This window comes from Myotis lucifugus, unplaced genomic scaffold (assembly GCF_000147115.1).
Source record: "Myotis lucifugus unplaced genomic scaffold, Myoluc2.0 scaffold_925, whole genome shotgun sequence".
NCBI classification, from domain to species: domain Eukaryota; kingdom Metazoa; phylum Chordata; class Mammalia; order Chiroptera; family Vespertilionidae; genus Myotis; species Myotis lucifugus.
In genome coordinates this window covers 59,028-82,394 of record NW_005871973.1, presented here as the reverse complement: position 1 = coordinate 82,394, position 23,367 = coordinate 59,028, and the positions used below count along the sequence as shown (strand labels likewise).

At 53.8% G+C, this 23,367-nt stretch overlaps 3 protein-coding genes across 3 annotated transcripts in view; 1 reads left to right on the top strand and 2 right to left on the bottom strand.

The window, feature by feature from the left end:
• Positions 1-23,367, top strand: part of LOC102424692 (testisin) — a 26,996-nt gene extending 3,629 nt beyond the window's left edge. The window contains exons 2-4 of the mRNA XM_023747599.1: positions 20,085-20,368; positions 22,700-22,854; positions 23,137-23,367. Of these exons, the coding sequence (XP_023603367.1) occupies positions 20,101-20,368; positions 22,700-22,854; positions 23,137-23,367 (654 nt within the window). The 5' untranslated portion in view covers positions 20,085-20,100. The remainder of the gene's footprint in view (positions 1-20,084; positions 20,369-22,699; positions 22,855-23,136) is intronic.
• On the bottom strand, positions 53-3,992 carry PRSS33 (serine protease 33). The gene is made up of 5 exons (XM_023747600.1): positions 3,926-3,992; positions 1,775-1,937; positions 1,328-1,599; positions 928-1,097; positions 53-725 (listed from the first exon to the last, which is right to left on the bottom strand). The coding sequence occupies exons 1-5, from the start codon at positions 3,990-3,992 to the stop codon at positions 567-569; spliced, it is 831 nt and encodes a 276-aa protein (XP_023603368.1). The 3' UTR covers positions 53-566.
• Positions 4,653-11,680, bottom strand: LOC102425007 (serine protease 41-like). Its single transcript, XM_014448798.2, has 6 exons — positions 11,614-11,680; positions 11,499-11,528; positions 11,060-11,228; positions 9,936-10,213; positions 5,367-5,521; positions 4,653-5,008 (listed from the first exon to the last, which is right to left on the bottom strand). The coding sequence occupies exons 1-6, from the start codon at positions 11,678-11,680 to the stop codon at positions 4,781-4,783; spliced, it is 927 nt and encodes a 308-aa protein (XP_014304284.2). The 3' UTR covers positions 4,653-4,780.

Sequence of the window (23,367 nt, the reverse complement as noted above, 5' to 3'; positions counted from 1 at the left end):
TTGGAGGCTGGGGAAGAATTCGCCTCCCGGCTTGGTCAGGTGTCCAGATTCAGTTCCTGTCGGTCACGGTGCTGAGATTTCACTTTCCCCAAAGCCTGTCAGCCAAGGCTGCCCTCAGCTCCTGGAGGCGGCTGCAAGTTCCTTGCCATGCGACCCCTACACCATCTTCAAAGCTGGTGATGGAGAACCATCTTCTTGGTGCTGAATCCCTCTACACTTCGAATCTCCCTGACTTCCTCCAGAGAGAGGGGCACACAGGCCAAACCGGGAATGCCACTGACCGTCGCTGGGTGCCCAGGCCCAGTCCTGGCTGGAGCTGAGGAGGATAAATGAGCAGGAAGGGGAGGCAGGAGTGCGAGACCCCCACAGATGGGAGGCTCCGGAGCGGGGCTGGCAGCTCAGGTTTGGTGAGCCCCGAGGAAGGTAGGGGATGGACAGCTGAATGGAGAGATGGCTCCTTAGCTTTATCGGGTCTCTGAGCCTCAAGTGAGAAGTAGAAGGGTTGGGGGATGTGCAGGTCCCCAGAGGGACCAAGTAGCTGAGCAACCCAAGTCAGAGTCACCACATCAGCGGCCGAGACAAGCCTGAATCCAACGGCTGTACATGGCGACATTGGTATAGACACCTGGACGGTAGGGCAGAGCACAGCCCTTGCCCCAGCTCACCACGCCCGCCAGGACCCAGCGCTCAGACTTCAAGCAGGTCAGGGGTCCCCCAGAATCACCCTGTAGGAGAAAGGCAAGCTTAGGTCCCCTCCTCTGAAGGCTACAATCGTAGTCCTAGGGCTCCAGTCCCCCAGGTGGGACATCTGGGTTGGGAGCCAGGATGCCGAACCTGGAGGTGGTACCTCCTTGGTCCTGGGTTCAAGGGAGGTAGGCTGCTGGGCACAGGAGCATGGACTCAGAGGTTCGAGGCAGCTTCACGCACCTGGCAGGCATCCTTGTGGCCCTGGACGTAGCCCGCGCACAGGTTCCCTGGTAACACTATCTGCTCAGCACGGGGCACGTTGGTGCCTACATGGTAGAGGCGGTCACAGGTGCCCGCATCCAACACCGGCACTCGTACTCCCTGAAGAGGGCGCCACTCTGGAAGTGACACTGGGGGACGGAGGGGGACTCGATGAGAGAGGGTGTGGCAGTAAGCGGGGTGGAGGGAGAAGCCTCACCTGAGGATCTAACTGGCCAGGACTGGGGGGGGTTTGGGGTGCCCGCAGGTCGCACTGATTCCCAGATTGAAGCAGTGGTGGGACAGAGGAAGGAGGGGGGGAATGCCTGCCCCCCCCCCCCCCCCCGGCCCCCGTGCCCCCCGGCCCCGCCCTCTGCCTCACCTCCTGGGAAGAGGCTGCCCCAGCCAGTGACCCAGCACGGAGTACCGGGCGGCGGCCAGGCCCCGGGGTCCGGCAGGCACACGGGCTGGACTCGGGAGCTCAGGGGCACTGGGCGGCGCAGCTGGAGCAATGCCAAGTCACCGCGGGCCCCGTCCTCCGCGTAGTCGGGGTGCAGCAGCACCCTCTGCACGGGCACCGAGAGCGCGCGGGGCGCGGCCGGACCCAGACGAAGCGCCCCGAGGCGCACGCGGTACCCAGACACTGGCGCCCGCCTGCGGACAGGAGCAGGGCCGCTTACAGCCGCCCCTCCACTCGGGCCCAGTCCCCGCGCCTTCCCGGGCTTGGCTTCCCGCTCCCGCTGCCCCCATCCCCGCATCCCCTGACAAGCCTGAGCCTGGTGTCTGGCCGCTGACCTGACAAGCCTGAGCCTGGTGTCTGGCCGCTGACCTCTGGACGCAGTGCGCCGCGGTCAGGACCCACTGGGGGGCGACGAGCGAGCCCCCACACACGTGCGCCCCGCGGTGCTGGATGCTCGCCTGCCACGGCCACTCTCCGGCCCGGGCGTCCTGGCCCCCTACGATCCGACTGGACACACGAGGCTGCCCGCAGGCTGCGAGAGGACAAGGGGGGCGGCGAGGGTGGGCGGAGGACTGGAGGCTTGGGAAGGGGGCGGGGAGACTTAGAGCCAAGGTTAGGTAGGGGTTGGCTCGGGGGTGGGGGTGCGGGTGGGTGGGGTGGGGAGGCGGACCCGAGGCTTCCTAACCTGCAGACTCCAGTGTCCCGGCCACTCCTGGAAGAGGAAGTAGGGAAGGCACTGGATTATGGATTTGGTATCAGATAACGGAGCGAGGGGAAGGGAGGTTACAGATAAGGAAGGTGGAACAAATCTGTTGCATTAACCTGGTGCCGGGATTATGTCCAACTGGTTACCCAATTTAACCTTCCCCAAAGCACTGTGAGGTGGGGACTTATACCCATTTCGAAGACAGCAGCACATCCAAGTTTGGAGAGCCCAAGGTCAGTGACAGAGAGAACCTGAACCCTTGAAGCCAAGATTAGATTGCCCTGGTGTGCTCTATGGGAACCAGGCCAGAGAGGGGTGAGATGGGCCATCTGGTAGCCAAGGTCCCTGTGGTCAGCACCCGTAGCCCCTGTCCCACACTCACGCAGCAGCAGCAGGAGCAGTACCGGGGGGCAGGAAGCCCCCCTCATTCTGTCTCTAGGACTGTGCTGGGTAAAGGTGGCCCTGCCCAGGGCGTAGACTCTGCAGAGAGAGGAAGGAGGGTCCTAGCCCAGAGCACTCGTGTCCCAGCGGCCGCTCTGTCTTCCCTCAGCCCCCAGTTTAGTCTCAGGCTTACGCCCATGGCCCAGGCTCTGTCTGCTTCCAGGCCCCAGGGAACACCCTTGCCCCCAACCCCTTTGAGACTTGGGCACCCTCGGCCTCCAGGCAAGCCCCACCCCACCCTCTATTCCCATTGCCCAACTGCTGCCCCCACCCGCCCTGCCAGCCCCTGGACCCCGCTCTCACCCTTACAGCCTGGTCCCTCCCAGCTGACTGGGCTGGCGGAGTATGTGGGGGCTTAAAAGGCCGGGAGGGGGCGGGCCCTGCCAGGGGTAATTAAGGAGACCAGGGAGGGGCTGCGGCTTCACCTGTCCAGCCTCAAACAAAGATGCTTTGAGCAGCACTTCCAAGGTGGCAGGAAAGGGACACCTGCAATTCTCAAAAGAAGTCTGGTTTGGGCCAGGGTGCTGGGGGGGGGGGGGGGGCGGGCAGGAGCCCAGCCAAGCAAGGGCAGTGAGGTTGGGGGAGAAGGGGGGCTGCGGTCCGGCCAGGAAGCTCTAGAGAATCTTTGGGAGCTCTCTTCAAACCTGAACAGGCCCCAGGGTCCTGACAGGGCTGGGTGCTGAGGGACCGAGTTCCGGCTTGGCGGGCCCAAACTGGAGCCCAGACCCCAGGGCTGGCCAGTGCTCTCGAGACCCGGGCCCTTGTGAGCTGGGTGCTTCCAGCGGGTCCTGTCCCCTCACTGAACATCAGTTTCCTCTTTATAGCCAGGGTGTAAGGGGGGGGGCTTGGGGGTGTGGGGGGTGGGGGGGGGAGGGGAGCTCCAGCCTCACAGGGCTGCCCCAGGGCACGAAGTCCAAGTGTGATGCCCTACACCAGTGGTCGGCAAACTCATTAGTCAACAGAGCCAAATATCAACAGTATAACGATTGAAATTTCTTTTGAGAGCCACATTTTTTAAACTTAAACTATACAGGTAGGTACATTGTTATTAACTTAACTAGGGTACTCCGAAGGCTTGGGAAGAGCCACACTCAAGGGGCCAAAGAGCCGCATGTGGCTCGCGAGCCGCAGTTTGCCGACCACGGCCCTACACAACTGCACTGCTGGCAGGTGTGGGGCAGAAACCAGGAAGGTCTGCCCTCTGAAGACTCCCACACCTGCCTCTCCACAGCAGGGAACGGTAGGGCGGGCAGCCGAGGGAAGAAATCTAGACCAACCATAGCTCCTCACACGTCTTGAGCTCACAGCACTTGGGAATCTTGTGAAAACGCAGATCTGCCTGAGCAGTTCCAGGTGCCCCTGAATGGGCCTACGACTGGCCTGATCCCTGGTCATGCTGAGGCTGAGTTCTGGGACACACTTGGTGCTGCCCGCCTCCATCAGGCCCCCTTGTGGTGCTGCAGCAGCTCCTGAGGCACTGGCGTCCTCACCGGGACCTGCTGTACCTTGGAGCACCCATGCCACCAGGACAACCCTCAACCTGTGGGGTCAGGAGAGAAGTGCCCACACACAGCATCCCTGTCCTCCAGGAGCCTGTGGTTTCTCCAGGGGCCCAGCAGGACGGCGCCTCAGTACCCTCCTCATTCAGGCAAACGTCATGGGGTTCTTCCTTCCCCGCTTCAGTGTCCCCCCTCCTCACTGGCGCTTCTTGGTATCGCCTCCCAAATAAACTACCCGCACCCCAGTCCGAATCCCAGGTCAGCCTTTGGGGGGCCGGCCGCATTAAGACCAGGAGCAGCTGACATCTGTGTGATGAGCACTGGGGTGTTCGGGGGTATGTCCTCCACAATACCCCACTCCTGTCTTCCTAGCCCCCTAGTGCTACTAACGTCCTTCCACAAATTCTTTCTGGTTGCACTAACCTGTGAGGGTTCTCCTGTTTGCAACCAAAATATGTATAGTGCAGATCAGCAGAGAAAAATTAGGAATTAGGGAGTGGTCTTGGAGAGGATGGGACATAAGTGACTATGAGAGTGTCCAGGAAGCCACCCAAGTCCACAAAACACTCTGCAAGGAATCAATGAAAATGCACACGTTTATTAGCAAAGGAGACAGAAGGGACCAGAGCCTGATCCAGCAGACAGTCCAGGGGTGTCCACAGCCCTGGGTGAATGTGTCCAGGGCTGTGGTAACTCCTACACCCTTACAGGGCCAGCTGTGCAGGTCAGCTACACGAGTGGGGCAGCCCAGAGCAGAGGGAGGAGCAGCAGTAGTGGGAAGGGGTCTGGCCTGGGTGCGCTGTGGGCCGTGAGCTTCTGGATCCAGCTGAAGTATCTACTGATGTTGGTGTAGACACCGGGTCGGTTGGGCCGGCCACAGCCTATTCCCCAGCTCACGATTCCAATCTGAGTCCACAGTCCGTTCTTCTCACAGGTCAAGGGTCCGCCTGAGTCACCCTGGGGAGCAGCATAGGTGAGCCTGGCCTGGGCCAGGAGGGTCGCGTGGGGAGGCCCCAGAACAGGTGGGGCTATGGAGCTGGGCAAACGAGGTGCAAATCCTACTCCTCCCCCCGGAAGTGACCAAGCCTCAGTTTCCGCATCTGCAAAGGGGGGCAAAAGTCGCTACCCACATGAGGATCCAAACAGATACTGCTAATGCAAAACGAGCTTTATAGGCAGGGTAAGTAAGGGCGAAATCACTTCCTCATTAACCACCTCTGAGGGTAGGCCGGTCATGGGGGCTGCTCTCAGGCCCAAGGTTGAGAGGGGCAGGGCCTGTTTCCAGCAAGGCTCTGACTGGGGCCGGGGCACTCACTTCGCAGGCGTCACGTTTGCCATCCTCAGAGCCAGCACAAATCACGTCATCTGCCAGTCTATAGAAGAAATCGGGCTGTTGGAACAGGTCATTACACCTGGAGTTGTTTATGATGGAGACCCGTACTTCCTGGAGGATGTAGGGAGCCGGCAGCTCTGCATGGGAGTTGAGGAAACAGAAAGATAGCACCCTGTGCCTCTCCTCTGCCATCAGGTTGGGAGGAATGATACGGGCTATGCCGCTATGGCAACGGAGATCCCTGGGGCACTCACAATGCCTGGGCCATTGTTCTTTAAAAACAAAAAGGTTTTTGTTGATTTTTCAGGGAGGATGGGACATAAGTGACTATGTGTTAAGACACTTCCAGATAAAAAAGAGAAACATTGATGTGGGAAACTTCCATCGGCTGCCTCTTGCACGCCCCCTACTGGGGATTGAGCCTGCAATCAGGTATGTGCCCTAATGAACTGGCAATCTTCTGGTGCATGGGATGATGCTCAACCAACTGAGTGACACTGGCCAGGGCTGGGCCATTGTTCTTTTTTAAATATTTATTTATTTATTTTAAATATATTTTTTATTGATTTCAGAGAGAAAAGGAGAGGGAAAGAGAGATATAAACATCAATGATGAGAGAGAATCATTGATCATATATCATATATCATATATATACACACACATATATATACACACACACATATAATTGTTGTTGTTGTTAATCCTCATCTGAGGATATTTTTCTTAGAGAGAGTGGAAGAGAGAGGGAAAGACAGAGAGAAACATTGATGTGAGAGAAACATCAATTGGTTGCCCCCTGCATGCACCCTGACTAGGGCCCAGGCTGGGGAGGAGCCTGAAAACAAGGTACGTGCCCTTGACCGGAATCAGACCAAGGACCCTTTGGTCCGCAGGCTGATGCTCTATCCAATGAGCCAAACTGGCTTTTAAAAAATAATTTTGATTTATTGATTTCAGAGAGAGTAAGGGAGAGGGAGATAGAAACATCAATGATGAGAGACAATAATTGATCGCTGTCTCCTGCATGCTCCTTGCTGGCAATCAAGCCTGCAACCTGGGCATGTGCCCTGACTGGGAATCAAACTGTGACCTCCTGGGTCATAGATCGACACTCAACCACTGAGCCGCACCAATAGGGCAAGGGCCATTGTTCTTTTTAAAATATTTATTTATTTATTTTAAAAATATATATTTTTATTGATTTCAGAGAGAAAGGGAGAGGGAAAGAGAGATAAAAACATCAATGATGAGAGAGAATCATTGATCGGCTGCCTCCTGCACGCCCCCTTCTGGGTATCGGGCCCGAAACCTGGGCATGTGCCCTTAACCCAAATCAAACCTGGGACCCTTTAGTCTGCAGGCCAACGCTCTGTCCATTGAGCCAAACTGGCGAGGGCTAAGACCGTGATGGCGAACCTTTTGAGCTCGGCGTGTCAGCATTTTGAAAATCCCTAACTTGCCCTAACCGGTTTGGCTCAGTGGATAGAGCGCCGGCCTGCGGACTGAGGGGTCCCAGGTTCAATTCCTGTCAAGGGCATGTACCTTGGTTGCGGGCATATCCCCAGTGGGGGGTGTGCAAGAGGCAGCTGATCGGTGTTTCTTTCTCATAGATGTTTCTAACTCTCTGTCCCTCTCCCTTCCTCTCTGTAAAAAAAAAAAATCAATAAAATATATTTTAAAAAAAAGAAAAACCCTAACTTAACTCTGGTGCCATGTCACATATAGAAATTTTTTGATAGTTGCAACCATAGTAAAACAAAGATTTATATTTTTGATATTTATTTTATATATTTAAATGCCATTTAACAAAGAAAAATCAACCAAAAAAATGAGTTTGCGTGTCACCTCTGACACGTGTGTCATAGGTTAGCCATCACTGGGCTAGAATGACATATTTAAAGTGCTGAAAGAATAAAAGTTAACCAAGAATTCTATTTCAGGCAAAACTATCCCTCAGAAAACGAAGAAGTTAGGACACTTCCAGATAAATAAATGCTGAGAGGAATCACTGTTAGATCTACCCAATGAGTAATGGGAAAGAGAGCCCTTCAGGATGAAATGAAAGGACACTAATCAGTAACTTAAACCCATTGGGAGAAATAAAGAACACTGGTACAGCCCTGGCTACACCAAAGGGTCTCAGGATTGATTCCCAGTTAAGGGCACATGCCTGGGTTGCAGGCTTGATCCCTGGCCCCTGTGAGGGTGCGTGTGGGAGGCAACTAATCTCTCACAGTGTTTCTCTCTCTCTCTCTTTTTCTCTCTCAAAATCAATGAACATGTTCTTGGGTGAGGATTAAACAAAAAAGATCCTGCCTAACTAAAAAGAAAAAAAAGAAAAGAAAAAGTGGAACAAAATTGGAGGACTCACACTGCCCAATTTCAAAACATACTATAAAGCTAAAGGAATCAACAATGAAATCCTGGCACAAGGATAAACATACAGACCAGTGGACTAAAATTGTGAGTCTAGAAATAAATCTATACATCTATGGTAAGTCCACTTTTGATAAAGGTGCCAAGACAATTCAATGGAGGAGAGAACAATCTCTTCAACAAACAGTGCTTGCATAACTGAATATGCACATGCAAAAGAATGAAGTTGGGCCCTGGACAGTGTTTCCCAGTGGTTAGAGTGTCATCCTGCCCACCGAAGGGTCATGGGCTCAATTCCCAGTCAAGGGCATGTACCTGGGTTGCAGGTTCGAGCCCTGCTCTTGTCGGGGCACATGTGGGAGACAACCAATTGATATGTCTTCTCACATTGATGTTTCTCTCTCCTCCCCCTCCTCCCTCCCTTCCACTCTCTCTAAAAAAATCAACGGAAAAGATATCATTGGGTAAGAATTAACAATTAAAAAGAATGAAGTTGGACTCCTACCTCATATCATATGCAAAAATAAACTCAAAATGGATCAAAGACATAAATATAAGCACTAAAACAATAAAACTTTTAAAGAAAACATAGGGGTAAATCTTCATGACCTTGTATTTTCCAATGGTTTCTTAGATGTAACTTCAAAAGCACAAACAACAAAAGAAAAACATATAATGTGGATTTCATTAAAAAAATTGAAAATTGTGCATCAAAAGACACTATCAAGAAAGTGAAAAGAAACCTACAGAAATGTGTGCAAATCATATACCTGATAAGGGTCTAGTATCCAGAATATATAAAAAGTGATTACAATTAAACAACAAAGACAACTCAATTTTAAAATAGGTGAAGGACTTGAATATTTCTCTAAGAAAGATATACAAGTGGCCATCACACACATGTAATCATGCTCAACATAACTGTCATTAAAGAATTGCAAATCAAAACCACAGTGAGATTCCACTTCACACCCACTAGGATGGCAAAAATTAAAACAATTTGGAAAATAACAAGTTGAGGAAAATGGAGAGAAATTATTACCCCCATTTATTGTTGATAGGAATGGAAAATGGTGCAGCTGCTGTGGAACATGGTTGGTTCTTCAAAAGTCAAACATGGAATTACCATGTGATCCAGAAATTGCACTGCTAAATATATATGCAGAAGAATGGGAAAAGGACATTCAGACGATAATTTGTATACTAATGTTCATAGCAGCTCTATTTGCAATACCCAAAAGGAAGAAACAACACAAATGTTCATCAATGGATAAAGAAATAACTATGATTTATCCATACAATGGAATATTACTCAGTCATAAAAAGGAATGAAGTTCTGATTTCACGCTACATGAACCTTAAAAACATTATGCTCAGTAAAAGAAACCAGACACAAAATGTCACATATTATATGATTCCATTTCTATAAAATATCCATAACCCATAGAAGTAAAAAGCTGGTTAGTGGCTCAGCTGGTGTCATTGAGCCACACCGGTGATCCATAAGCCAAGAGGTCACCGGTTAGATTCCTGGTCAGGGCACATACCCGGGTTTTGGGCTCGATCCCCAGTAGGGGACATGCAGAAGGCAGCTGATTGATGTTTCTACCTCTCTATCCCTTACCCTTCCTCTCTCTCTCTCAAATCAATAAAAACATAGATATTTTTAAAAATCTGGTTAGTGGTTGCTAAGGGCTGGAGGGGGTGGGTAATGGGGAGTGACTGTTTAGTGGTTATGGGATTTCATTTTGAGATGATGAAAATGTTCTGCAATTAGGTGGCGATGATGGTGCAAACTGTGACTATACTAAAACCCACTGTGGTGAATTTTATGGTTTGTGAATTAAATCTCAATTATATATATATAAAAAAAGCCAACACCCAAGGCCTTTCTGAAAAATCCACCCCCCAAACTCCAGATCCCAGCAGGTTGAGGAATTCGGCCTGGGGGGAGCTGGTCCTCCCTCATTGCTGGCTCTGGCTCAGTCTCTGGGAAGGACAAGGAACTGAGTGGGCACGGAGAGTCCTGCCCTTTCAGGGGGAGGAGTGGGCAGCAGGTGGGGAGAGAATGCTGATTAGGCCCACAGAGGGGCCCAGCTGTACACCGGCCAAGGTGGCGGCTGGAAAAGGAGGGTAATGCCCCCCTCTTTCCCACCCATCTGTCCCCAGTCTCACTTTTATTCTCACGGATGTCCCCCCAGCCGGTCACCCAGCAGTTACTCTGGTTCTGGAATTCGAAGGCGGAGGCCATAACACAGATGGGCTGGATGTACTTGTTGTAGGTGACAGAGGAGGTCAGCCTCAGCAAGGCAATGTCGTTGAGTGACGACTCCTTGAACTGAGGGTACACAATAATGTCCTGCACGCTGAAACGGTGGGAGATGGCCCCCAAGTTCCAGAGAGATGGCCTGGAAGACAGCTCACCAAACTGGGCCATCCAATTCGACGGATCCCTGTGTCTGACAGGGGAGAGCAGTTAGTTAGAGGTCTTTTTTTAAAAAATATATTTTTATTGATTTCAGAGAGGAAAGGACAGGGAGAGAGAGAGAGAGAGAAACATCAATGATGAGAGAGAATCATTGATCAGCTGCTCCTGCAAGCACTACACTGGGGGTGGAGCCCGCAACCCAAGCATGTGCCCTGACTGGGAATCGAACCATGAGCTCCTGGTTCATAGGTCAACGTTCAGCCACTGAGCCATGCCGGCCCGGTTCAGTTAGGGGTCTTTAGCGAAGTGTGGGCCACCTGAGCACACCTGGGGCCCGCTCAAAGGGGAGACTGCCCAGGGTGCTCCTAGGGCTCATCCTGGACACCAGGAGCAGCTCTTCTTACAGGACAAAGTGTCCAGTGAGAAATGGCGAGAGTCCAGAGAGCCTGCAACCAAAGCCCCAGAACCCGGAGACTTGGGCCCCCCCCCCCCCCCCTGTGGTCTGACTGGCCACTCAACCAGCCTGTCACCCCTCAGAGCCATCCTAAAAAAATGAATGAGCAGATGCACAGATGCCAGAGTGGGATGCTCAGCAGAGAGGAGTCCCAACAGCCTCAGGGGCCACTGCTGCCCCAGGCCAGGTTCTGTGCCCAGCACTCACCCCCTCGCTCATTCCTCCCTGCTGTGGCGCACCTCAGAACAAGACACAAATGTGCAGGGGAATGTTCTGGAAGACCCTTCTGGGAAAAACTGAAGAGTCCCCTGCAGGCGCACCATGGGAACTCCGATGGGTGTGAGCCACTGCAGCGAGGCCTGGGGCGCAGGGGAACAGGAGGGTCACGTGTGTGAGGCGTGCTCGGGGCAGACTCACTTCCGGAAGCAGTGCGCGGCCGAGAGCACCCAGCGCCGGTTGAGCAGGCTCCCCGCGCATCGGTGGCCTTCGTGACGGAGCTGCAGGCTCACCTGCCACGGCCAGCGCCCGCGAGCAGACTCCGCTCCGCCCACTATGAGCGAGTGGACGTTCCGGCGGCCACAAGGCTCTGGGGGCGACAGACGGACATGCGGCCCACCTGCCCGCCCTCGGCCCCAGGGGCACCGTGCTGGGGCCCTGCAGCCCGGGGAGCAGGGGACGCGGGGGGGCCCTTCCCACCGGCCTGCAGGCCTCGCCCCTCCCCCCGGGGCCCGTCAGTTACGCTTCAGCCACGACGAATTCTTGAAACTGGGGCAGGAGAGAGATGAAAAGAGATGGCGCCCTTTGCGTCCTGGCTGTGGTGCCCTGGGCAGGGAAACGCGCATCCTGGGCGCCTTACCTGAAAACAGCTGGTTCTGATCCTGCAACCCTGGGGTGAGGCGAGAAGGTGAGCTCCCCTCGGTGTCCATGCTCCCCTCCTACCCCTGACACCCCTGGCTCCGGCCTGAGCTCACCCTGCATCTCGAGTTCGACCCTCACCAACAGCTGCGCCAGCAGCAGCACCCCGACTCCAGCGCCCATGCCTCCTCGCCCCGGCTTGACGCCTCCACTGCTTCTGCCGGCTCCAGGGCCAGCGCTGGGGTGCCCCCTGGGGGAGAAGGAGCAACAGCAACCCTGGCACTGTTGACCAGCTTGACCTCTCTGGCTCCAAGGGCTTTTGGGAACATCAGACCTCACAGCGCTCCAGCTTTGAGTTCCCCCTGCGGCTGGGTCCCCAATTACACTTCTTTTTTTTTTTTAATATATTTTATTGATTTTTTACAGAGAGGAAGAGAGAGAGATAGAGAGTTAGAAACATCGATGAGAGAGAAACATCGATCAGCTGCCTCCTGCACATCTCCTACTGGGGATGTGCCCGCAACCCAGGTACATGCCCTTGACCAGAATTGAACCTGGGACCTTTTAGTCCGCAGGCCAACGCTCTATCCACTGAGCCAAACCGGTTTCGGCGAATTACACTTCTTGATAATATGACCCAGGAACTAGTAAACACCCCCCCCCCCCCCCCCCCCAACCCTTTTCCGGTGAATCGGGAACTTGGGGCCCCCCTTGGGGCCCCTTTTTTAATCCCCTTCCTTCTAGGAGGACCATGACTCCCATGAAAGCACACGAACAAGTCCTCACTGAGTGCCCGTCGGGGTCCTCGCACTGAGTCACCTCTGTTAACAGTGATGGTCCTGTACAGGACCCACCGAGTAAAAGCTGGCCTGATTCTGACCACTGGAGAGCTCTTAGCCTCCCACTCTGCTTGCTGTTCTGTAACAGGCCCCAACCAACTCCACAGAGTCTACAGGCAGCTTTCCTTTCTTGTGGCACCAACGTCAACAAATGGGCTCTTCCATCGTAGAGATGAAGGGACAACCAAGCCGGGCCCACAGCACCACCTTCGGAGTCAATGGTTCACGAGAAGGAATCACAGAACTCAGAAAAGCTGTTACACTCCTGGTTCATTCCAGTGAAAGGATGCAGATAACACCAACAAGTGCAAATGGCACAGAGGACGGAATCCAGGAGAGAGCAGGGGCAGGTTTCCTGCTGTCCCCTCTCAGCGGAGTCAGATGTGCTGAATTCTCCCGGCAACGATTTGTGACACCACACGTGAAGTATTGCCAACCAGGGAAGCTTCCTGAACCTTGGTGTCTGAAGTTTTTATTGGGGTTCCATCACATAGGCATGGAGCACCCATGTAAGTGACCTTTATGCTCAGACTCCAGCTGGGCCAGAGGTCCAACTGAGGAAATGTGACCCAAGGCCCCACCACACATCACATTGTTGGCATCGACTATCTGGAGTGGCACAGGACTCCATGCCTACAGAGACCCTCTTTTCAGGCAGGACATTCAAAGGTCTCAGAGGTCACTTCCCAGGAGCCGGTCAAGGGCCAGTCCTTCCTTTGGACTGTGCAGGTTTGGATATTCCTAGACCTGGTCAGTTAACCTTTTACTGCACAGCAACCCAGGATTAAGAAATGTTGGAGCCGAAACCGGTTTGGCTCAGTGGATAGAGCGTCAGCCTGCGGACTGAAGGGTCCCAGGTTCGATTCCGGTCAAGGGCATGTACTTGGGTTGCGGGCACATCCCCAGTAGGAGATGTGCAGGAGGCAGCTGATAGATGTTTCTCTCTCATCGATGTTTCTAACTCTCTATCTCTCTCCCTTCCTCTCTGTAAAAAAATCAATAAAATATATTTTTTAAAATAAAATAAATAAATAAAAATAAATAAATGTTGCAGATTTTCATGAAACAAGAATATATGGGAAAAGAGTAGTCAGAGAACAAGAAAGAGTGTTTGAAAATTTAAAATTTTGCTGAAGTACAACATTTTAGACAAAGGGCTGAATAATAAAATAGACATTGCTAAAGAAAGAATTGGCAAACTTGAAGGTATGGTAGAGAAATATGGTCAGAACTTAGAGCAAAAATTTAAAAAGGCAGATTACATGAGAGAAGAATGTAAAGACATGAAGGAATCTAAAGATTGGTTTTATAGACACAGATAACAGTATGGTGGTTACCAGAGGGAAGGGGGATGAGAGGGTAGTAAAGGGTAAAGGGTGTCAAATATATGGTGACAGAAGGCGATTTGACTTTGGTTTGTAAACACACAATCAAATAGATGATGTATTATGGAATTTTACACTTGAAACCTATATAATTTTATTAACTAATGTCACCCCAATAAATTTAATAATAAAAAAGGTTGGTTCTATGTTGATAATTGTTTAAACTGAGGGCCATATGTCAGGTGTTCTTTGTACTTGTCAACATCTGTGTGTGTGTGTGTGTGTGTGTGTGTATGTGTGAATATATTCCTCACCTGAGGATATGTTCACTGATTTTAGAGAGAGGAAAAGAGAGAGAAACACCGATGTGAGAGAGAACATCAATTAGTTGCCTTCCATACATGCCCCAACTGAGGATGGAACCAACAGTCTAGGTATGTGCCCTGACCAGGATTGAACCCGCAACCTTTCAGTAGATGGGACAAAACTCCAACCAACTAGCCATACCGGCCAGGGCAGCATCTGTGCATATTTTTATTTATTTTTTATTTTTTTAAAATATATTTTATTGATTTTCTCCCACAGAGAGGAAGGGAGAGGAATAGAGAGCCAGAAACATCAATGAGAGAGAAACATCGATCAGCTGCCTCCTACACACCCCCCACTGGGGATGTGCCCGAAACCCAGGCACATGCCCCTGACCGGAATCGAACCTGGGACCCTTCAGTCCGCAGGCCGACACTCCATCCACTGAGCCAAACCGGTTATGGCTGTGCATATTTTTAAATGTCCATAATAAAAAATGTTTTAGGTAAAATAAAAGCTTGAGAAAGACACAGGCCAGGCCAGGCTCTAGAATCCCCATCAGCAGATCACTAGAAAGGCAGGTGTTGATTCCATATACTCCAGGTATCAGTCTACAGCCGTATGGACTATCCCAGATTATGTAAGTATGAATAAAGAAGTATCTCCTCCATTCTGTATCTTCTGAAAGTAACATCAGCAGAAACAGGGAATGTACTGTACACACGTGGGAAAAACATTTCTGAGGCCAGTGCTTGGCTGGGTGTCCTAGTACATTTGGGCTGCTATAGCTTATCAACCACAAACATTTGTTTCTCTCAGTTTCTGGGCTGGAGTTCTGAGATTACAGCGCCAGCAGATTCAGTGGCTGCTGAGAGCCCACTTCATGGGGCATAGCTACTGCCTTCTCTCTGTGTCCTCACATGGAGAAGAGGGGAGGGGTTCTCTGGGGTCCCTTTTATAAGGGCTCTAAGTCCATTCCCGAGAGCTCTGGTCTCATAACCAAATCACCACCCAAAGGCCCGCCTCTGAGCACCATCACTCTGGGAGTTAAGATTTCAAGCTATGAATTTGGGGGAGTGGGGAGACACAAACGTTCAGAAAATAGCACTTAGGCTGTGAATGTTTTACCTCCTCAATATCACACTTCGAAGGTGACCTGATACCTGTGAGCACAAAAAAGGATTATTGAGTGGGTGTGGTTCTAAGAAACTCACTGATGGTTACGGTAAGGCTGTTGTGATGTCTTTAAGACAGGTTTCTTATTAAATGAGCTGGCTCTTTCATAATTCTGATAATCTAGGAGTCCTCAAACCATCTCAACTAAGCAGGATGTGCCTTCGGCCCCATAAGGTATCAATGAATCATAAAAACCATTTTTGTAGTCACAAAAATTGATAATATGTTCATGGAATTAGTTTACTACTTTATAAGTGTTCTAGCAAGTACATTTCAATAAGGGTAAGTAGGTTAAGACATTTAATTTTTTTGTAATTTCAAAGTAATATAGAAAAGGGGCATGGGAACTATACAAATCAACTAACGTCAAAGTTAAGTCCGGGCCTGCTCTGTGCTGTCCGACATGGAATTCAGCTAACTGAAGCTGGAAGCAGACCACTAAGAGACTCCGGACAAAGAAAATTCCTGCAAAGACTGATTAATAGCTACTCACCCATGCCTTATCGCTTACCCGTCCCATAAAGGGAAAACATACCACAAAATACACCTTATAGAGGTTAAGGTTAATCCCAATGGTGTGTTTTTTTTCTTTTCCATTCTCTATTTCCCCATACAGCAATTTTCCACAGAAACTACAAACATATAAGCTCAACCTCTAGAGATGGTTGGGGTCTCTCTTCCTGCTCTTGTGAGGAGAGTCTGCCACTCTGTGTGTGGAGTGGCCTTTCTTGCTTGTCCTCTCTGCTCAATAAAACCTGCTTTCCTACTTCGACCTCTTGTCTGGCTCGCATCCTGAATTCTTTCCTGCCCGTAGCCAAGAACCCTCTGGGCTCGGGGCTGGAGTCCCCACTAGGGACTCGCCTCTCCGGAATCACAAATGTTTTCTTTTCATTTTGTCTTGATTGAAAGAAACATATTGGTGAAGAAATGGCAAACAATATGAAAGTGGCTGTGTGTAGTATCACATATCAGATAATTTCAGGTAAAATAGAACCCAGGGCTAACCCAATGAACTAGAGATAGGGGTGTTTTGCATTGATAAAAGTTACAAGCCCCTGAAAAGATGTAAGAGACATGAGTCTTTATGCCCCTGTCAACAGAGCTTTGAAATACATAAAGAAAAAAAAAGTTCTAAATACTCAAGAAACAAACGAATCAACATTTTTTCTCAGAAATCAAGCGATCAGGTAGAGGGAAAAAGCAATAACACTGGGGTACTCACTGAGCATGATTTCAGCCTAAATCAAGCATTTGTGGCTGTGAACAATCACTGTGCCCCCAGGGGTAATACGCTCTTGGAGGGGGAACTACCTGGAGGTTAGGTTGATGGGAGTTGGGGGGCCATCGAAAGGATGGGAAAAACTTAGGAATCACGAAAAGTCTCCCACATCCTCCCTCCCGCTAGTGCCCAAGGCTGGTCGGCTCTCCTTTCTGGCCCACACAACCTCTGCAAGGCCTCTGACGGAGGGGCCAGGGTCACAGCTGCAGGCCAGGGCAGGGGGCACTTGTATTCAAGGAGAATATCCCTGTCTCCTCCAGCTGCTCCACCTCCTTGAATAAAGGGTCCCTCCTCAGAACCCAGGCATCCTGGGCCCACCTGGGGCCCTCGAGAGCCCCGGGTTGAAAACGAATGCTTGAGGGTACAAAGTGGGAAGTACCCCAGAGTCTGCAGTTCCGCTCCCCAACTTCTTACCCCACTCAGGAGTGCTGGGCACTACACACAGCACCGAGTAGATGTATCTGGCTTTGCCACCTGTAGGGCTTTGAGCAAGTCCTTCAAACATCAGAGTCTCAGTTCCTCTGCTGTAGGAAGGGTTCACAGTAGCTCCTGGGAAATCAGGCAAGAGGCATGTGGCATGGTTGGCAGAGGGCCAGCACACAGTAAGTGCCCCACAGGGGGCGGGAGAGGCTGGTGCTGTGATGCCGGGGCCTGGGCAGAGGAGGGAAGGCCTGAGGGTCTTGCCAAGGATGTGGAAGAGGCCAGGGTCCCTGTGCCCAGGAGCACTGTAAGGGCCGAAGGTTGAGAACCACTGGAGTGGTCACACCCTTCAACAGCTCTCACCTCTTCCTCTGGGGAGCATGCCCAGGACACTCTACCCTCTACCCTCTATGGCCCCTGCCTTGGAGTCCACGGGCACTCCGGTTGGGGCGCTGCTGCTGGTGCAGCTGTTGGCGGGAGTGCCTGCTTGGAGGGACTCCCAGAAGCCAGCGCTGAGTCACTCATCACTGTGAACGCCACAGGGTCTCTGGTGGTGTCCGGGCATAGAGAGCTACCAGGTGGCACAGCCTTCCTGGGACCCCCATGCAGAGTCACTGGTCACAGGGACACTGGGATGGACAACCACTGGGGTATCTCTCGCTCCCATGTTGGTGATTTCCTTACCCCAGCACCCCAGGAATGTGTTTGAAAGATCCTTTCCACCTTTCAAGATTTGATCCAGAGGAGGAGGAGGAGAAAAAGGAGGAGGAGGGGGAGGGCGGAGGCCTGCCACCAGGGGGCAGCCAGAGCAGGCGGGGCTAGCCTGTCTGCCTCCTCAGGAAGAGACGGCCCTGGGCCACCATGTCCCAAAGCACGTCTTGTGAAGGATCTCCCTTCCTGGACCAGCCTAACCGCCCTGCCGGACAGGCCTCAGTGAGGACTGTTAGTGCTTTCATGGCGCCCTGGCTGTGGGCCAGGTCCCTGCTCCTCCCTAGGAGTGGGCAGCAAGCAGCGTAGCCGGGATCCCAGAGTTTGCAGACAAGAAGGGGATGGTTTAGGACTCAGCGGTTCTCAACCTGTGGGTCGCGACCCCTTTGGGGGTCGAACGACCCTTTCACAGGGGTCGCCTAAGACCATCGGAAAACACATATATAATTACATATTGTTTTTGTGATGAATCACTATGCTTTAATTATGTCCAATTTGTAACAATGAAATTGAGGGTCACCACAACATGAGGAACTGTATTAAAGGGTCGCGGCATGAGGAAGGTTGAGAACCACCGGTTTAGGTGCATCGGTTCCTGGGCCACATCAAGGGGGTGTGGTTGACCCCGCCCAGGAGAAACTCAAAGCTGGGCGCTGTAAGGTCAGAAGGTCAGTGTTCCCCAATGCCCTTTGACCCAGCAAGGTCACGCTTGGAGAAGGTGGCAGCCAGGGTTCCCGCTCCCCCAGGGGGCGCCGGCGCCGGGGCCCTGGAGCAGCCAGAAGCGGAGGGGGCGCCAAGCGGCGGGAGAGGAGGCCATGGGCGCGCCGGCGGCGGCGGTGGCGGTGGCGGTGCAGCTGCTGGTGCAGCTGTTGGTGCGAGTTGAACTGGACGAGCTGGGTGAGATGCCGGCGACCTCGCGGTGGTGGGGCGGGGTGGGGAGCACGGAGGCCGAGGGGAGCTCACCTTCTCGCCTCCCCGCAGGGTGGCCGGAGCAGGACACGCTGTTTGCAGGTAAGGCGCCCAGGGCGCTCGCTTCCCTGCTCCGCACACCTGGGCCGCAGTGCACAGGGCGCCTCACCTTTTCGTCTCTCTCGCCCCAGGTTTCGAGAACTCGACGTTCCTCACATGTAACTGATGGGCCCCTGGGGGGAGGGGCGGGCGCCTGCAGACCGAGTGGGGGGAGGGTCCCCAGCGTCCTCTTCTCCCTCCGCCGCGTGACCCCAGGCTGCGCGCGGTGCCCGGGGAACCCCCTTCCCGGGTGGCCGGGGTGGGCAGACGGGCCTGTGTCCTGCAGCTCAGTCCAGTTCGGTCTGTCCATCCCAGGGCCCTGTGGCCGCCGGGCCATAGGGACACGTGTGGTGGGCGGAAAGGACGCGACGATTGGGCGCTGGCCCTGGCAGGGCAGCCTGCGCCTCTGGGGTTACCACTCCTGCGGGGCGAGCCTGCTCAACCGGCGCTGGGTGCTCTCGGCCGCGCACTGCTTTGAAAGGTGAGCCCGGGGGTTGTGGGTCGGAGAACCGGACCCCGTGCCTGCACCACCCTCTTCGTATACGATGTGACCCTCGTGTTCTTCTGGACCCCAGGCCCCACTGCAGATGGTGGCCCTGCTGGGGACTCTTCAGTTTTTCCCAGAAGGGTCTTCCAGAACATTCCCCTGCACATTCCTGTCTTGTTCTGTTCTCTTTCTTGTTCTTTTCTCCCCAAATGGCATGGCTAACCTTCACCTTCCTCCTCCCACCTCCCAGTGGAGGTGCCCCACAGCGGGGAGGAACGAGCGAGGTGGGTGAGTGCTGGGCACAGAACCTGCCTGGGGCAGCAGTGGCCCCGAGGCTGTTTTGTTTGGTTTTAATCCTCACCTGAGGACATTTCCCATTGATTTTTAGGGAGAGAGAGGGAAAGACAGAGAGAAACATTGATGTGAGAGAAACACATTGATAGGTTACCTCCTGCATGAGCCCCGACCAGGGCCCAGCCGGGGAGAAGCCTGCAACCAAGGTACGTGCCCTTGACGGGAATCGAACCCGGGACCAACGCTCTATCCACTGAGCCAAACCGGCTAGGGCCCTGGAGGCTGTTCTGACTGCACTCTGCTGAGTGTCCCGCTTGGGCATCCGTGCATCTGCTCGTTCTTGTTCAAGGCTGTGAGAGATCACTCCTGCCCCATCACCACCCTCCAAGTTCCCAGTTTTTGGGATTTGGGTTGCAACCTCTCTGGACAACCTCTCACCACTCGTTTTTATTGTTTTTAATGTTTTTATTGATTTCAGAGAGAGGAAGGGAGAGGGATAGAAACATCACTTATTAGAGTGCATCATTGATCGGCTGCCTCCTGTACACCCTCCCACTGGGGATCGAGCCTGCAACCCGGGCATGTGCCCTGACCGGGCATCGAACCATGACTCCTGGTTCATTGGTCTCTGCTCAACCACGGAGCCACAGCGGCTGAGCTCACCACTCTTGGGAGCAGGCCCCAGGTGTGCTCGGGTGGCTGACCCTCTGGTAAGGCCTCCTGACTGCTCTCTCCTCTCTGCCAGGAACACCAGCCCCGGCATGTGGACAGTCCAGTTTGGCGAGCTGTCTGCCGCGCCGTCTATCTGGAACCTGCAGGCCTACCGCAACCGTTACCAGGTGGAGGAGATTGTGATGAGCCCCAGGTATCTGGGGGCGTCAGCCTTTGACATTGCCATGCTGAGGCTGGCCTCGCCTGTCACCTACACGAAGTACATCCAGCCCATCTGTGTCCTCGCCTCTTCCGATGAGTTCCAGAACCGGAGTGACTGCTGGGTGACCGGCTGGGGGGACATCCAAGAAAATGAGGGTGAGGTGGGGGACAGGTGGGGGGTTTAGGGCAGGGGTGCAGGGGCATGATCCTCTGCTCCCTGTTCTAGCTGCACCAGCTGGGCCCCTCTGTGGGCCTGGTCAGCATTCTCTCCTCACCCGCTGTGCCCTCCTGCTCCCCCTGAAAGGGCAGGACTTGCTGTGCCCACACTCAGGCCCCTCTTCCCCCCAGAGACTGAGCCAGAAGCTAGTGGTGAGAGGGAGGCCAGCTTGGCCCAGGCTACCCTCCCAGCGTGCAGGGGTGTTGGTGGGAGGGCCTGACGAAAAGGCTCCACCCTGGTGCTCACCCCTCCCCCAGCCACCCAACCTCCCCACTCTGTCTCCTCCATGCCTTCTTTATCTATCCACGGTGGCCTGCTCTCCTGGAATGCTGAGCCCATTTCTCTATCCTCAGAATGTCAAGCTATCCTCCAACCTTGGCTCTGCAGGAGGTCTTTGAGTCAGTAATCAGCCACCATCTGCTTATCTCTCACCACAAATCCCCTGAAACCGCTGGGCACAGCCTCCCCCAAGGTGCCCTGGGGTAGGGGAGGCATAGGCCCTCCACCTGGACTGCCCCTTACACTGCTCCCTGGCCTGGCCCCTTCCTGCCTCACCCTTAACAATCCTATCTAATAATAGACAAACATGGTAATTGACCATACCTTCGCTACGCCTCCCATTGGCTAATCAGCGTGATATGCAAATTAACTGCCAACAAATATAGCGGCTAATTTGCATACTGCAGGCAGATCCTGCTGCGCCACCCCGCGCGAGATCCCGGCCTGCCGTGTGCAGGGCAGGGCAGGCGGTAGCATGATCTGAGCGGCTGCCTGACCCAGCCTGGGATCCAGGCCTGCCGTGTGCGGCCCAGGCTGGGGGGGAGGGTGGGGCGCGGCAGCGCAATCCCCAGCCACCGCCCGCCCCAGCGCAGGATCCGGGCCTGCCATCTGCGACAGGGGGAGATGGGGCAGACACCGCGGGATTGGGCGTGCCATCTGCCACCAGGGGAGCGGGCCTGAGCCAGCAGGTGGTTATCTCCCGAGGGGTCCCAGACTGTGAGAGGACACAGGTTGGGTGAGGGACCCCCCCCACCCCCCTCCCCGGCCAGTGCACAAATTTTTGTACACCGGGCTTCTAGTCGTAATAATAACAGCAGAAGCTCCTGCCTGCACACTGTGCCGGGCACTGTTCTAGGCTCTAGGGACTCAGGAGTGAGCAGGTACCATCTATCTTCCCTCAGAAGCTTACCTGCAAATGAGGCTGGGAACATTTATACCCACTTCACAGATGAGCAAGCTGACAAGGGAATGGAAATTGCCCAAGACCCCAGAAGGGGTCATTGGAGCAGCCAGGGCTGTCTTTGTGGTCACACATCTGGAATTGGCAGAGGGGATAGAGAAGTCAACACTAGGCTTGCCTCCCTCTAGAGTTGGGGTCCTTTCCTTTCCCGTAGAAGGGGCTGGATAAAGTGCCCCTGCCGTCCACCTCCCTGGCTCCAAAGGGCTGCAGGGAGGCCCAGCCAGGTAGACTGTCCCCTCCCGCCCTGGCCCAAGGCCGACAGGTGATCACATCCAGCCCTAGGCTCCACCTCATTGTCACAGGTGGCGGGTGACTCGTGGAGCCCTGCCTGCTGTGAACCTTAGCTCTGCCACGCGCGCGCTGGAAGATCTTGCGTAAGCACTTCACCTAACTGTGCCTCAACTTCCTCACCTGTACAATGGGGTTACAACAGTTCCCCCTCATGGGGTGGCTGTGAGGTTTAAAAGCATTCATACAGAGGGTGGCAGAGTGCCCGGCAGATGGGAGGCTCTGCTGACACATCAGCTTTTCGTGTTATTGTGGTCACAATCCCCTGCAGGAAAAGGTAATCCCAGCCCAGACTTAGGAATTGATAGACCTGGCTTCATGTCAGGCTCTGCCATTTCTGGGTGCGTCTTTCCTGAAAGTGGGTCATGACTGTGCTGCAGCCTGGGGGGGCTGTGGGAGCTCGAGGCTCAGGCCCTGACGTGTGTTAATCCTAAAACATCTCAGCTGCGTCACCCGCCTCCCCCGGGGATGCTAAGGTCGCTCTTCACTGCTGTCATCTGCATGTTGCACGTAGGGAACCCGGGAGCAGCTGTAACGGCTTGTCCAGTTATTGGGTCTTTCTGTGATATTGCTCATCACCCATGAGGTGCTGGGTGCCAGGCCTGAGTAGAGGACTCGTCAAGGCACCACGGATGCCCCAGGGACCCTGCCCCCGCCCGGTAACCTACACCATCCCTCCCAACCAGGTGGCAGAGGGGAGTCTCAGGATGCTCTCTCTTTCTGTCTTTCAACTCCTCCGTAGACCTGCCGGCTCCCTACAGCCTCCAGGAAGTGGAGGTCGGCATCATAAACACCAGCATGTGCGACTTCATGTACACGCAGCCTTCTTACCGCTACAACATCTGGGGAGACATGATCTGCGCTGGCCATGCTCAAGGCGGCAGGGACGCCTGCTTCGTGAGTGTCCCTCCCCACCCCAACCAGAGCCTTCTGGGTCCTAGTCTCTCACCAACCCAGCCCCAGGCCCGAGAGGCACCTGTATCCTTTGGTCCTCACGGCAACCTGCGGAGTTGAGACTGTGGCCCCCCTTTTGCAGATGCAGAAACGTGGGCGCTTCCTGGGGGAGGAGTAGGATTCGTACCCCGTTTTCCCAGCTCTACAGCCCCTCCTGCTCTCCCTACCTCTCTGCCAACCCCTCCTGCCCCGCCCCAGGCCCTGCTCACGCATTCTGCTCCCCAGGGTGACTCGGGCGGACCCTTGGCCTGTGAAAAGAAAGGGCTGTGGTATCAGGTTGGAGTCGTGAGCTGGGGAGTGGGCTGTGGTCGGCCCAACCGGCCCGGTGTCTACACCAACGTCAGTACTCACTTCAAATGGATGCAGACGCTGATAGCCAGCAGCAGCATTCACAAGCCACCCGCCTGGCTGCTCCTCCTCCTTCTCCGGACTGCCCCGTTCCTGCAGCCAGCCTGA